Source organism: Chrysemys picta, chromosome 6 (assembly GCF_011386835.1).
Source record: "Chrysemys picta bellii isolate R12L10 chromosome 6, ASM1138683v2, whole genome shotgun sequence".
Taxonomy (NCBI): Eukaryota; Metazoa; Chordata; order Testudines; family Emydidae; genus Chrysemys; species Chrysemys picta.
Window position 1 is genome coordinate 93,643,423 of NC_088796.1, and position 13,137 is coordinate 93,656,559.

The 13,137-nt window shown below is 42.4% G+C and overlaps 1 protein-coding gene across 2 annotated transcripts in view; it reads right to left on the reverse strand.

Annotated features, from left to right (window-relative positions):
• Window positions 1–6,154: 6,154 nt before the first annotated feature.
• Window positions 6,155–13,137, reverse strand: part of DOCK8 (dedicator of cytokinesis 8) — a 132,059-nt gene continuing 125,076 nt past the window's right edge. For both annotated transcript variants that reach the window (XM_005296756.4, XM_065549378.1), the window contains 3 exons: window positions 11,801–11,907; window positions 9,365–9,535; window positions 6,155–8,848 (listed from right to left, as the gene is read on the reverse strand). In XM_005296756.4, coding sequence (XP_005296813.2) covers window positions 8,788–8,848; window positions 9,365–9,535; window positions 11,801–11,907 — 339 coding nt within the window. In that variant the 3' untranslated portion in view covers window positions 6,155–8,787. The remainder of the gene's footprint in view (window positions 8,849–9,364; window positions 9,536–11,800; window positions 11,908–13,137) is intronic.

The window sequence follows — 13,137 nt, forward strand, 5'->3', positions numbered from 1 at the left end:
CCCCCCGGAGCGCTGCTTTACCACGTTATATCCGAATTTGTGTTATATCAGGGTAGAGGTGTATTCGTTTTGCCGTTAATGACAGCAGCCAAGCTAAGGGGCTGGCTTTTCATCACCCTGCATGAGGTGTAGTCATTTGCACCTGCGCAAAGGAGGTGGCGCATTTTACATTCACTTTGCATAGGTGTAAAAGACTGCACAATGTGTAGGGCAGTTGAGAACCTTGACAACAGGATAGTTCCAAAGCTAAAATACTTTCCCCCCACACCCAGAGCCTCCAAACTCAGCTTTGGTCATTTTCCTATTGTGCTTGCTTGCTTTTTAAGGATGCAGTTATTTCTGAAAGCATACTTAATCTTCTTTTATATTCCAGTCTCATTACAGCACTCCACTGGTAAGGTTCATGTTTCTACATGTAAATTTAATAGGAGGGATTTCACAAACATAAAAGAAGCCAATGCATTCCCTGAACACTGTTTCAATGTTTGTATCTGTGACTAGCTTTAAATAGTTGCATGTGTGTGCTTGTCATTCGATCCAAAAGGATGTGAAATGTTAGTATATGGCTGGCTTTCTAGTATCTGGGTTTTCAGTGCTTGAGGGTAAATTGTGCAGTTTGCCAGATCCTAACTCAGATCTCACCATCAGGCTTATGCATATTCGTGGCTCTACATTGTACTTGATTTTTACATGAGTGCACAGGAATGCAACTCCAGAAATTATTTACTAAGTGGAATGTAATTCTTGTCGGTCTTCCTATCTTTAAAGGAGTACTATCAATATTTTAGCTCCTCTCTCCCACCCTGCAAAAAAAGTTTGACTACTATAAAGTTCTGGAGGAAAGTCCTCCAGATTCTTATGATCTAGATTTAATCTACAACTCACTATTGAAACGTTGAAGAGAAAATTTCACTCCCCAGTGCTCCAAGCCCCTAGAAGGGTGAAAAACCCATCAAACACTAAACTTTATAATCCGTGTGCATTATTTAACTGTATGGAAAGGTTCAGTCCCTACATAAAGTTCCACTTTTGCTTGGCATCTCTTGTCAGTTGTCTGACAATAGGAGCATCTGCATTCTAACGTTTTTTGTTTTAGTGTGCGCACGACAATGTGATTTTAAGGAATCCTATTAAAACCCAGACTGTGACTTGTAGAGGGTTTGATTTAGTAGGAATGCAGTTATTTCTAAAGCGATGTGTATATTCACTGGACTCTGGAAATTAAGATGGCCATGTATTCTTTCCCTTTAAATTTTTTTGGAAAATTTTAAGAAGAACTTTGCATTTGCTCTGAATGTACAATGAGTTCTTATCCCAGGAATTAACTCTAACAATGGTTAGAATCTTCACAGGATTTGTGGTTTTTTTCCAGTATTTTATTCCCATCTTTACATTCACTGTTTCTTTTCACTATCAAGTTGTGAAAAAGTTCACTATCACCTTGATCTTTTTCCTAGCATTCTTGCTCTTTAACAAATATTGGTATTTTGGAATTCTCAGATTAAAATGTACATTTTCACCCAGACCCCAAGCTTACAGGTATTTTTGTGCACAGATATGTTGAGTTTGTATAACTGATAATCATCCTTAGTGAAGCCCACTTAATTCATTAATGCTCATCAAGCTGTTGTTCATCTTTCTAGAACAGGATTTCTCAGACTTTATCCCAGCTTTAGACCCACAAGTGGACTCTGATATCAACAAATAAGGAACCCTGTATTGGTTATTTAGGATTCAATAATGAATATTCAGTTCTAACCTCTGACCAAAGTCCAACCAAAAAAAAAAACCAACACAACAACAACAACCAACAAAAGAACAGATTCCTCATTTCCTTTTTTCCATAGATCTGTGGGACCCTGCCCTGGAAGAAGCTGCGGCTAGATTAGCTCTGCAATACGAGAAGCACGTGCCCCACAGATCACTCTGAGATCTCTAGCAACATTGTGTGGATGAGGGTGAGAAGAGGCAGATTAGGACACATTTGCTGCATGTGGGGTTCCTGCACTTTCCTGTGAAGCATCTGGTGCTGGTCACCCTCAGAGACAGGAACTGCACTAGATGGATCATGGGAATGAACCAGTCTGGCAAGTCTTACGTTCTTAAGAGCTGCAAACCCTGATGGAAGCCCCCAGCAGCAGAATGTCTGCATGGGGAATGATTACACTGGTAGAAAATTGCCACAACCTCCTCTGTTCTGCTGGAAATCTGCCAGGGATCAGCCCCACCCAAATAAAGGCAGATGGAATGCCTTGGCAGATGGTATGGCCAAGGCAAGTGGGAAAGTGCCATGTTCCCTCAGGAGTTTCTGCAGGAAGCAATCCTTTGGGTCTCCCAGCAGACCTTAAGGATGCCTCACTCTGACTGAAAGAAGGAGAGCAGGCAGTAGGAGTGAATCTTTCCGTCAGTGCCAGTCTGGCCTAGGGAGATGCCCCTTGCACCTCTTTATGCCATTGGAATGAATGGAGCCCCAGATGCAGTGGTACTGAGTATCTGCAGATTCTCTATTACCATTCCAGTAAATCACTGAATTGTGCACATTATTTATTGTTTCTCCTCTATGTGCTATTGCACAATCCTTTCTGGTCCTCTTTGGGACTCATGAGTGAATTTCAATATTCTTCATTATTTAAATGGTGCCGCTAGGAAGAGATGTTTTCCTAATTGTAGATACTCCCCAGAGTTCTACTGTGTCCCACAGAGGGTTTGAAAATGTCCTTGTTTCCTCCCCAGTCTACATCCCCTCCCCAAAGCCCTTCACACAATGGCCAGCCTTCCAGCAAACCAAATGACGCTACTGCAGAGACCAGCTGGATCACTATTAAGCCATGGGAGGCAGGACACCCTACCGACACCCTCCAAGGCACTGAGTTCACTGGCTTGCAGTGCTGCTAAACACTCTGTGCCAGAGGATCACCAATGGAAGCTGTCTCTCCCATGTTTATCATTCCTTAAGGAGTCTTTTCCTCAGCCTTTCTACTTCCACTTCAGTGTAGATTTACAGAGGGTAAGTGACTACCATGCCCTGATCTGAGAGTAATGTCAGTACAGCAGTGTACGGTAGCAGGGTGTAAATTGGATAGCAGGTGAATGCAAGTGGGGAACATGATGTTGGTAAGGGGAATATAGAGCTCTCGAACCCCAGACAGAGACAAGCTGGACTGAAAGATGAACTGCAAAGTTACATTGAGAACTGAGCTAAGATCAACTTTATAACAACAGTAATAGGGTGTGTTAATTAGTCCTATTCACCTGGTTGAGGGGCCAGTCAGCAATTAAATAAGGATTAGCTTACCTTTCTAAAACAATTCCCTCCCTCCCTGAAATACTCTGAGCAATTGGGTTACTGACAACATGGCACAATGAATCCATCTGTGACATCATGGGCTGTGATTAGAGTTCTGGTAACCCTGGGCTGTGATTAGAGTTCTGGTACCCATGCCACCACAGATGGCTGCAATCTGGAACGTCACCAGCACAGCAGCACCTGCCAGGAGGAGAGAAATTTGAAAGTAAACTAAAAGTGGAAACAGCAGGAATATCAGGTCTTTCCTTCCCTGTTTTTTGGTAGAGGAATCCTTGGGCAGCGTGAGAACTTGTATGGGAGAAAACACAATAAGCTGAAACTCTGCGCTGCAGGTTTCCCAGCTCTCAACTGAGAGGTGGAGAAGTGGAGTGAGGGAGAGAGACTGAGACAAAGTATCAGTTATGGGTTCCAGTTCTCCATTCCACATGAGCTCCACACCACTCAGCTTAAAAAACAAAGGGAAAAGGATGCAATGGTGGCTTGAAGTCAACTTCAGACTTCTCGTTTTGGACCCACTGGGGTGTTTGTCTGATATCTAGTATACATTAGAGATGCCCCAACGGGCTGTTCCAGCAGCAAAAAATAACCAGAGCATAGCAGTGTCCTGGTCATGCTGTCTCCACCTGGCCACATCCCCAGTAAATTCCCTACCTTAATGGCTTCAAATGGGAGTGATGCAAAGACATTTCATTGGCTCTGTGCTACCCAGAAACTTCATACGCTGGGGGTAACAGACCAGAGATTCGGGCTCATAGACTTAATGTCCCCTCCTCCTGCAATGGAGTGATAGGAAATCTACATGCAGGATGTCAGCCTATTTTGCTGTTGCTTTTATCTGTCAGTTCTGCAGTCTTTTAAGGAATCTTCCAGGAAAACAGGGAAGTCAGGACCTGCTATTTCCAATTTATTTTAATACGAGAGGCTTTCTTCACACATCATAAAGGGCAATCTTTTTCTTTCCAGTCTCTCTTAAGGTAAATTAACCCTTATTTTGGTATGGAATGCCACATGCAGCCTGGTAAGTGGGGTGCATTCAGCACATAAATCTGGCCTTAACTCAGATGTCATTGTGCTGCAGTCTTTGTTTTTAATCTTTCGCGTTCTGATCACTCATTTATTTCGTTATGGATGGCTTTCTCCCACTCAGCAGCAGTTTTTGTCAAAAAATGCTGCAGACCTTAGGGGCAACTTGATTTTTTTACAATCTCAGCAGAACATTCAGTTTTAAATAGTATTGGGGGCTGGTTTTATTCTCCTCAAACTGCAATGGATTACGACAACTTTGTTCTTACTTAGTCAATTGTTTGAGACCATTACATAAGCAGGTCTCTTGGAAATCTTTTAGACCCGGTTGGTTTAATATTATTCTCCAAACATTAAAAGCCAGAAATATGACAGAGCAAAGATGGCATAGATCCAGATTGCTGAGAGATCTCCAACCTTCGAAGCAAGCAACATCAGCTTAGTTATTGTAAAGCTATTCTTGCTGTCAGCTCCGTCATTTTTTGGTACTATCAGCTGGGAAAAATGCCACCCCCGTGGCTTAGTTTCAAGGGGCAGATTGAGTGTTTAAACCAAGATGCAGTACACCCCTGGAGAACACTTCCAGATTTTCTTGATACCTGAAAACAGGTTGTTCAGTTCTTTAAAAGGTGACTGGCAAAGGAGAGCGACATTGCATAGTGTCCTTTTCCCCCTGCTTCATGATAGATAAAAAAGACTGGAAATATTGTTTTTAAATAGTTTTCTGGTATTTTTGAACCTTAGAAATATTGAGACTTACCTTCCCTGTTTTCCTAGAGGCTTCCAGAGACGATCAAGGAATTGTTGTGGAAGCACTTTCTTTTTTGAAAGGGTGGCAGATATTGGTCCAATAGAAGATATTACCTTGCCCACCGTGTCTCTCTCATATCCTGGGACTGACACGGCTACAACAAAAATGCATATAAAAATATTCACTATGTCTCTTCCGTTTATTAGGGAAGGCCACAATTGCTGTTATCTGCTAATGTGGTAACTTGTCACAGACACAATGCACGGTGGCAGAGTACTTCATTTTTATGGATTACATTTTGTGGTTCCTTTAACGTGTTTTTAAATATAGGTGGGTTTGCATTAAAATAAGCAATGGAGAAGATCTGCATGGTTTTTTTTGTGGTGGGGGTGTGGGATGTGGTATCCTTCACATCAAGATCACTTATTCTAATCACTAATTCTATACCATGCATCTGAAAGTCATTAGTATCTGAGGGTTATTGAAAAGCTTATGTGAAATGAGTTTGGTCTCAGCTGAGTTCCTACTGAAAAGGTTTCCACATCATAGAACTATAACTCCATTCGTCCCTGATCAGCTCTTCCACCAGATTAGTCAAGAACTGAATGAACATGGAGACTGGGCTACATTCTCTCCACTCCCCACCCTGGAGACGATCCCCAGAACAACGCTGAGCTGCATTGATGGGCCAAAGTGCGGAAGCCGGGATGCTGCTTCCCCCCACAATATATTCAGTGGAGCGGGAACTGCAGTTTCCAGGGCTTTCACTCCAGCTCTTTTCATGGGCACTAAAGCACAGTTTTAAAAAGGAAGCCAGTAAGCATCAGGTGTAGAACAGCCATGAAAACCACGTAATGGAATCTGTGATTTTATAGAGAACATGTTCTCGCCCACCCCCCAAGAGCAAATCCCTGCCCCATTGAAGTCAATGGCAGAACTCCCCTTTGACTTCACTGGGGTCGGGATTTTACCCTAAATGATTTTTTTTTTAAAGAGAATGAAAAGTTAGTTACTAGTCAAGCTTTGTTTCAAGGGGACATGGATAAGATACAAGGCACTCTAACACAACTCTCAGTTTTTACTGAAACGTACTTTATTGCAAAATGGAATATCGGAATTCAGTAGTTTTACAATTGACATAGTTCAGCTCTTAAATATGCACATCGTGTTTCATTTTTGCAAGGGATGACATGCAGATTGGAAACCCTTACTAACACTGGTGAGCAATCAGATTATGCGTGGAATTAACAGCTCACCAATATGAGCAAGGGATTCAAAATCTAGCCCTTATTAACTATTGTAGATTTTCCGAAGTATTTCTTCAACTAATAGACCTATTGTACAGGACCACACAATATGGAACACTTAGACACTCAAAACACAGTGCATACAACTCAAGCAGTATGCAGCATATTTGTAGGTTTCCCATTTTTTGGTTACCTGAGGTTTTTGTTAGCTAGCTGTAAATGATAAACATCTTGAGAACAGTGAAGCTGGATTGTGGGATGGGGGGAGGGAGTGGAGTCAGTGGATTGTGATCTTGAAGATACTTTTATTATTGTTTTTAACACCCTTTTCTGAAAGATGATCAAAGCACAATGTTGTGGCATGCCAAGAATCCATAGTTATCAGGCTGTGGGAAATTAACCTTCTGTTTAGTTTGTAAATGTTTCAAAGCAATTTAATTAAAGGAAAGCCACTCTCAGGAGGCATCTGTTGGCTTTTAATTTAATAGACTGTTTACTTATGGACTTCAGATGCTTTGGCTTCAAGATGCACAGAGCACCTACTCCTGAAATATTGAATTTTGCCAGAAGTGTGTGTGTGTGTGTGTGTGGGGGGGGGGAAATAGTCTTACAGCACAATAGTTTGTTTTTATACATCAGTACAAATACCAGTGTTTATTTAACCCATTCCTCTTCCTATCCTGGTGTGAATCTCTGGATTTGCCACAAATAACTTCAGAAACACTCCTTAAACTTTTATATATTTGTGCTCTGCTGTTGATATAAGTGCTGGGGGAACGTACACATTTTCAGAATGGCAAGATTGGAGATGCCCATGAAGGGTCAAAATTCTTTCAGTTCTTCTATGAAATTAAAAACAAAGGAACCAGCAATCTATCAGCCTGACTAACATTTATGCTTACACTGCAAATCAGTGTGCAGGGGCCTTGTGTAAATGAGAATCATGCTCCATAAGTTTTAAAGAAATTCCACTGTCCCTTCTGAAATGCTTTGGCCGGGTACGACTCTGAAAACAAAGTACGAGGGAGAAACCTTGGTTTATTATTTTTAAAAACTCATATTTTATTCACAGAGCAGACAGCCTTTTATTTAAAGTATTTTTTCTATTTCACACAATCATGTTAATCTTTTACTAAAAAATTACCAAGATGATGTAAAACTGAATTATACCATTAAAGCCTGATGTTTTAAAAAGCAGCACTACTGTTTCCATAGAACTTAATTTACAAGAATAAGAATTAAGGGAATCCATGTGGTCAGCAGGACTGAGTGTGTGGCTTTGGGAGACAGAAGTTTCTGCATTCAAATCTTGGTTTGGACACTGTCTCACTAGGTGCATTGGACAAGTCACTGCATATTGCTCTCTCTCTCTCTGTTTCCCACCTGTAAAATGGGAATAATAATACTTGCTTATTTCATAGAGGTTTTGTGAAGATCAATAGTTAATGTTTGTACAGAGCTCTGAATGTGCAAAGCACTATTTATTTATTATAAATATATTTAAGTGCTAATTATGATTATGTTTTAAAACTTCACAAAGATGAAATGCATTGTGGGCAATCCTCACAGTGCACTCCTGTAGTTCGTCTCTTTTCAGAGAGCTCTCTAAAAGAGCACTGTGTACTTAAGAGTTGCATCACTTATAGTTTAGCTCTATACTGTTAATGTCAATTTTACTGAACATGACACTGGTTAAAAAAATCTTAGTCTCACAGAGAAGTAGCTCACATATTTAACTAAAACAATTTAAAAAAGATCTATCTTTGAGGATAGGCAAGTTATGCAGAAATTACTGCTTGCTGTTTCTTGCCTTTCAAGCTTCACTGTGAGAAGACTTGTAAGAAAAAGTCCTTTCTATTTTAAAAAATGTACATAGGTTGCTGTGATACAGGGCGTATAAGTAAGCAAAGTTTACTGTAAACATTATACATCTTTCCTGGGGCTTCAATTCAGTAAAGCACTTACACACATTTAAATTCTTCCCTGTTTAGGACAGCATGCATTCAACATATTCAGACTGTGTGGCAGTCCTGTGGGTCATGCTTAAGTGCTGTCCAGAACAGGAACCTATATGGGCAACATTCTCCAGTGCCCATTAGGCATACTGGACTGATTCTCTTGACACTTCAGTCAAACCCTAGGAAGTTGTCTCTTTGTAAACAGTGATTGGCCCCTACACAATAAAGTCAATTATTCAATTATCTATCCCTCATAATTCTCTGAACAATATTTTACAATAAATACAAAAGCAGCTTAAGTCAACCCCCTTTTCACCCTCTTTCCCGCCCGATCCCCATTTTTCTTTGGTCCTGTACATTTCGTTGAACACTCAATGCGAATGGCTGAAAACGTGTACATGTTACATTGTGAGAAGAGTTTCCCAGTTTTCATAGCATTGGAGTATCCTCTCATAGCTGATCCATAGCAAATGGATCTTTCTTTTCTGAAGCAGACAGTCCTTAGATGTTCTGTGAAGAGTGGGCTTCGTATTTCTTAAAACTAGAGTTACGAAAAGAATCCCTGAAATGAAATAAATTCATAAATAAAACATGGGATTGCCAATCACACAATGGGATATTTTAATACCTGATAGACATATTTGACTCTTTTTCCTTGACGCAAATAAGTGGTGCTGGAAAGAACAACATATGAATAAGTATAAAGCATCCCACGGTTTATATATCTGGATCCTGGGTTTGCAACATGTAGTCCTGAAGTGAAATGATCACAAACACCAGTTGCTGGAATATATATATAGTTTTCTCATGTACCTTGGGAAACGCCACAGGCTTCAAGTAATGAGGAGCTGGCAGGACATTTAATTACCTGTCTCTAAACGGATTCTTATATTAGTGTAAAAATTCTATCCATCCTTCGCCTTGTGGTACAGCAGCTTGAGCAGCACAATTAATACTTTATTCTATTTAATTTTGGGGCTATACCTCAGAAGCAGAGGGAAGAACTGTCTCACGTCTCACAAATAAAGAGGCACTCTTTTTGTTAGCATACAAACGGCATCCATTGCCCTAGTTGTACCTTGTTGTACTGTGGACTTTCACTATAGGTTTATACAGCTCTGGGATTTTCCTCTCAATCATCGGCCTAAGGTTCTCTTTCAGCTTGTTATAGTTCTTTTTGAGTTCCAGCTGATACTCCCGCTGATCTGCAGTAATAAGGCGCTTGTTTTTCTCCACTGCTTCACCACATCTGTTCTCAAAATAAAGATTAAAAACACATTGGTTAATTCCGATAAACACTTTAAAATTGTATTATGGTGAGTTTGTGTTAGATAAAGCAAGATTTCAGCCTGTCAGATTATTTGCTGCCAGACTCATACAGTCCTCTGGTTATGAGTTTACCATTTATTAGATATTAAAAATACATGAAGGAAATAAACACATTTCAATGACCATTGTGACACCAGATTACATTTGTACTGGAGTAAATGGACGCATCTCCACTGTAAGTGAAGTTGCACTTATACTAGGGTTACCATACGTCCGGATTTCCCCGGACATGTCCTCCTTTTGTGTGCTAAAAATAGCGTCCGGGGGGGAATTTGTAAAGCACTCACAATGTCCGGGATTAGCAGAGCGAGTGCCTGGGAGGACTGCAGGGAAGTCCCGGGCTGGACTCCTGAGCAGCTGTAGAGGAGCCGGATCCGCCCTGCATTCTGAGCCAGCAGCTCCCTTGCAGCCCAGTCCAGCAGCACTGTGCAGAGCCAGACCGGGTTTTGTTGTGCAGGGCCAGGGACCGGGTTTTGTTGTGCAGGGGAGCTCAGCCACGTGTCCGGCTCGGCTGCACAGAGCCCAACACTCTGTTCTGAGCAGCAGGGTAAGGAGGTCAGGGGGCAGGAAGGTTCTGGAGGTGGAGGTCAAGAAACGGGGGGGGCTTTTTGGGGGGAGTGGAGAAAGTTTTGGGCAGTCAGGGTACAGGTAGGGGGTAGGGTCCTGGGGGGCAGTTGGGGGGGGTCTTAGGAGGGGGCAGTTAGGGGACAAGGAACAGGGAGTCTTAGGTAGGGGGTGGGGTTCTGGAGGGCAGTTAGGAGCAGGGGTCCCAGGAGGGGGCAGTCAGGGGACAAGGAGCAGGGGGGGAGTGTTTGGGAGTTCTGGGGGGGGCTGTCAGGTGGCAGGGGTGGGGAGATGGATCGGAGCAGTCAGGGGACAGGGAGCAGAGGGGTTTAGATGGGTTGGGAGTTCTGGGGGGGGCTGTCAGGGGGTGGGGAGTGGTTGGATGGGGCGTGGGAGTCCCAGGGGTCTGTCTGGGGGTGGGGGTGTGGATAAGGGTTGGGGCAGTCAGGGGACAAGAGGCAGGGAGGCTTAGATAGGGAGTGGAGTCCTGGGGGGCAGTTAGGGGCAGGGGTCCCAGGAGGGGGCAGTCAGGGGACAAGGAACGGGGGGAGGGTTGGGGGTTCTGGGGGGGCGGGAAGTGGGAGGGGCAGGGGCGGGGCTAGGGCGGGGCTCCTCCTGTCCTCTTTTTTTCTTGCTGAAATATGGTAACCCTAACTTATACGTAACTCGCATCTCAATGTGCATGCACACACGACTAGATGGTTAAACATTTGACTATGTGAGCATGCAGAATAAGATTTATATGCATATCGGGCAGTACAATCTCAAAGCAAGCATGCACATCTGCATACATGCAAACGTGCCTGCCTCCCAGGACTGGTTGAAAAGTTTGTCATGGAACAATTTTCTGCCAGAAAACGCTGAGTCAACAAAATTGAGACAGGAATGTATCAATTTAAACAAAATTTGATAAAAAGATAACAAAGCGCTTTGTTTTGACATTTCTGAAACAAAGTTCTTTGGAATTCTTGTTTTCTGGGAAATTTCAACTTTTCATTCTGATTTAGGCTGAAAGGGGGGGAGGGATAGCTCAGTGGTTTGAGCATTGGCCTGCTAAACCCAGGGTTGTGAGTTCAATCCTTGAGGGGGCCATTTAGGGATGGGACAAATATCTGTCTGGGGATTGGTCCTACTTTGAGCATGGGGTTGGACTAGATGACCTCCTGATGTCCCTTCCAACCCAGATAGTCTATAAAAATGTTGGAATTTTCCACTGAATGGAAATTCTGAGTTTCAGTTGACTAATACATCTATATGTAGGCACAGGAACTATGGGTGTGGTGGGTTCTGCAGCATCCCCAGGTTTTACACAGGGCTCCACTCCCGTCCCCGCATGCGGGGTCCCTGCTGCCAACCCTGCACCCAGAGCTCTGCACGTAGCCTCAGCCCCCTTATCCGTGTCCACCTCTCCCAGAGCCACAGCCCTGCAGGGGGCACAGGTAAGGGGTGGGGGCACAGCATCCTCACTCTAAAAAGTGTTCCAGCATCACTGCCTACATATGGTTTGAAAATCTAGCTCCTGATGTTTACTGCATTGATTTGTATTATGAATGACATTAACATGGCTACAGTTCCACGCTCCAGCTTCAACAGATCTTCAATTAGTTTTCCTTTCACTCACCTCATTATAAATTCTTTGAAGCATAATCTCAGCTTGTTGTGATGTCGGTAAAGTTTTGGGTCTGCTGGAATTTCCGCCAGGAACACCTGGGCTACCTCTAGTGGTCCCTTATAGGAATAACACAGTATAATATTACAAAGAACATATTTCCTGCATTAACTGAAAAGGAAGCACACAACTGATTTATTTGGTTAGAGTGTGTTTGGTTTTTTGTCAGTGCTGGAGTGAGAAAAAAAATTGTATGTTGACATTGTAGCAGGAAGCTGCCCTTTTAAGGGTTTTCCCTGACTGTGTTGCATTAACCACTGCTTCTTTGCCTCTCTTTCTTTTTATTTGCCAATCAAAGGTTAGGCCAACATATTCTGTTCTGTTCTACTTTTGTCCATCATCCCCTATTGCCATTGATTCCTCTATGAAAAGAAAATGGATTATCTCCATCTGGAAAGGAGTGAGCAGGGACTTTCCTACTGCCAAACTATTTTACATGGAAGATGCACAGCCACTAAAGTGACGGGTGGCAATACAAAACTCCTAGCATAGACAGTTAAGAACATGAAAAGAATGTTTTTTCCACAGTACAAAACAGCACATTCCTATAAGGAGTTCAATCTGGTGGCGGTTTTGGTGGAAGAAAAATCGGTAGGAAATGAAGGGAGTAGGGTCTAATTAGCAGGGGTAATCAATTATTTTTTATCAAGATCAAAATTTCTTGGTCAAGGTATAGTCAAGGTCCAGACTCCAGAGAAAATAATACAAAATTAATAACAATAATGCTAATAATTAGTAAATAAAAAGATGTTATGGTCCATTCAAAGCGTTTAGCGGTCCAGATTTGGCCCGCAGTCCACCTATTGACTACCTTGGATTAGGGGAACCAAGCTCTGCTGAAGCATCATTAGGGCCTTGCTTTTTTCCTCTTAGTTTGTCTTCATAGTATTTGGTTTTTGTTAAGGAGTGTGTGTTGTAATAAACTTCAGTTGAGTGCTGTGGGGTTTTTTTTGGTACTTTCTTATATGCTAAGAGTTCTGGGATTCTGGTGGCCCCCCCCAGCAGAGAGATTTACTCCTTGAGTATTCCCTTAAATGACTGAAGTTGATGGGATGGTTAGTGGTCTTGTGAAGGAAAAATCTCTCTAAAGATGAGTCAATTCAGTATGAGTAACTGCTTAGAGGTTCAAATGCATATCCATACGTTAGCAGCACTCTCTGAATCCACTGTAACTGCAAAATTGGTCTGTAAATGTAATGGGAACAGGCTGGTGTGAGAGATCCAATATTTCTTGCTTCCAGTTGGGGTAAAAAATCCCTGTCTCTTAACATTTTAACAGTTCCGTTTCT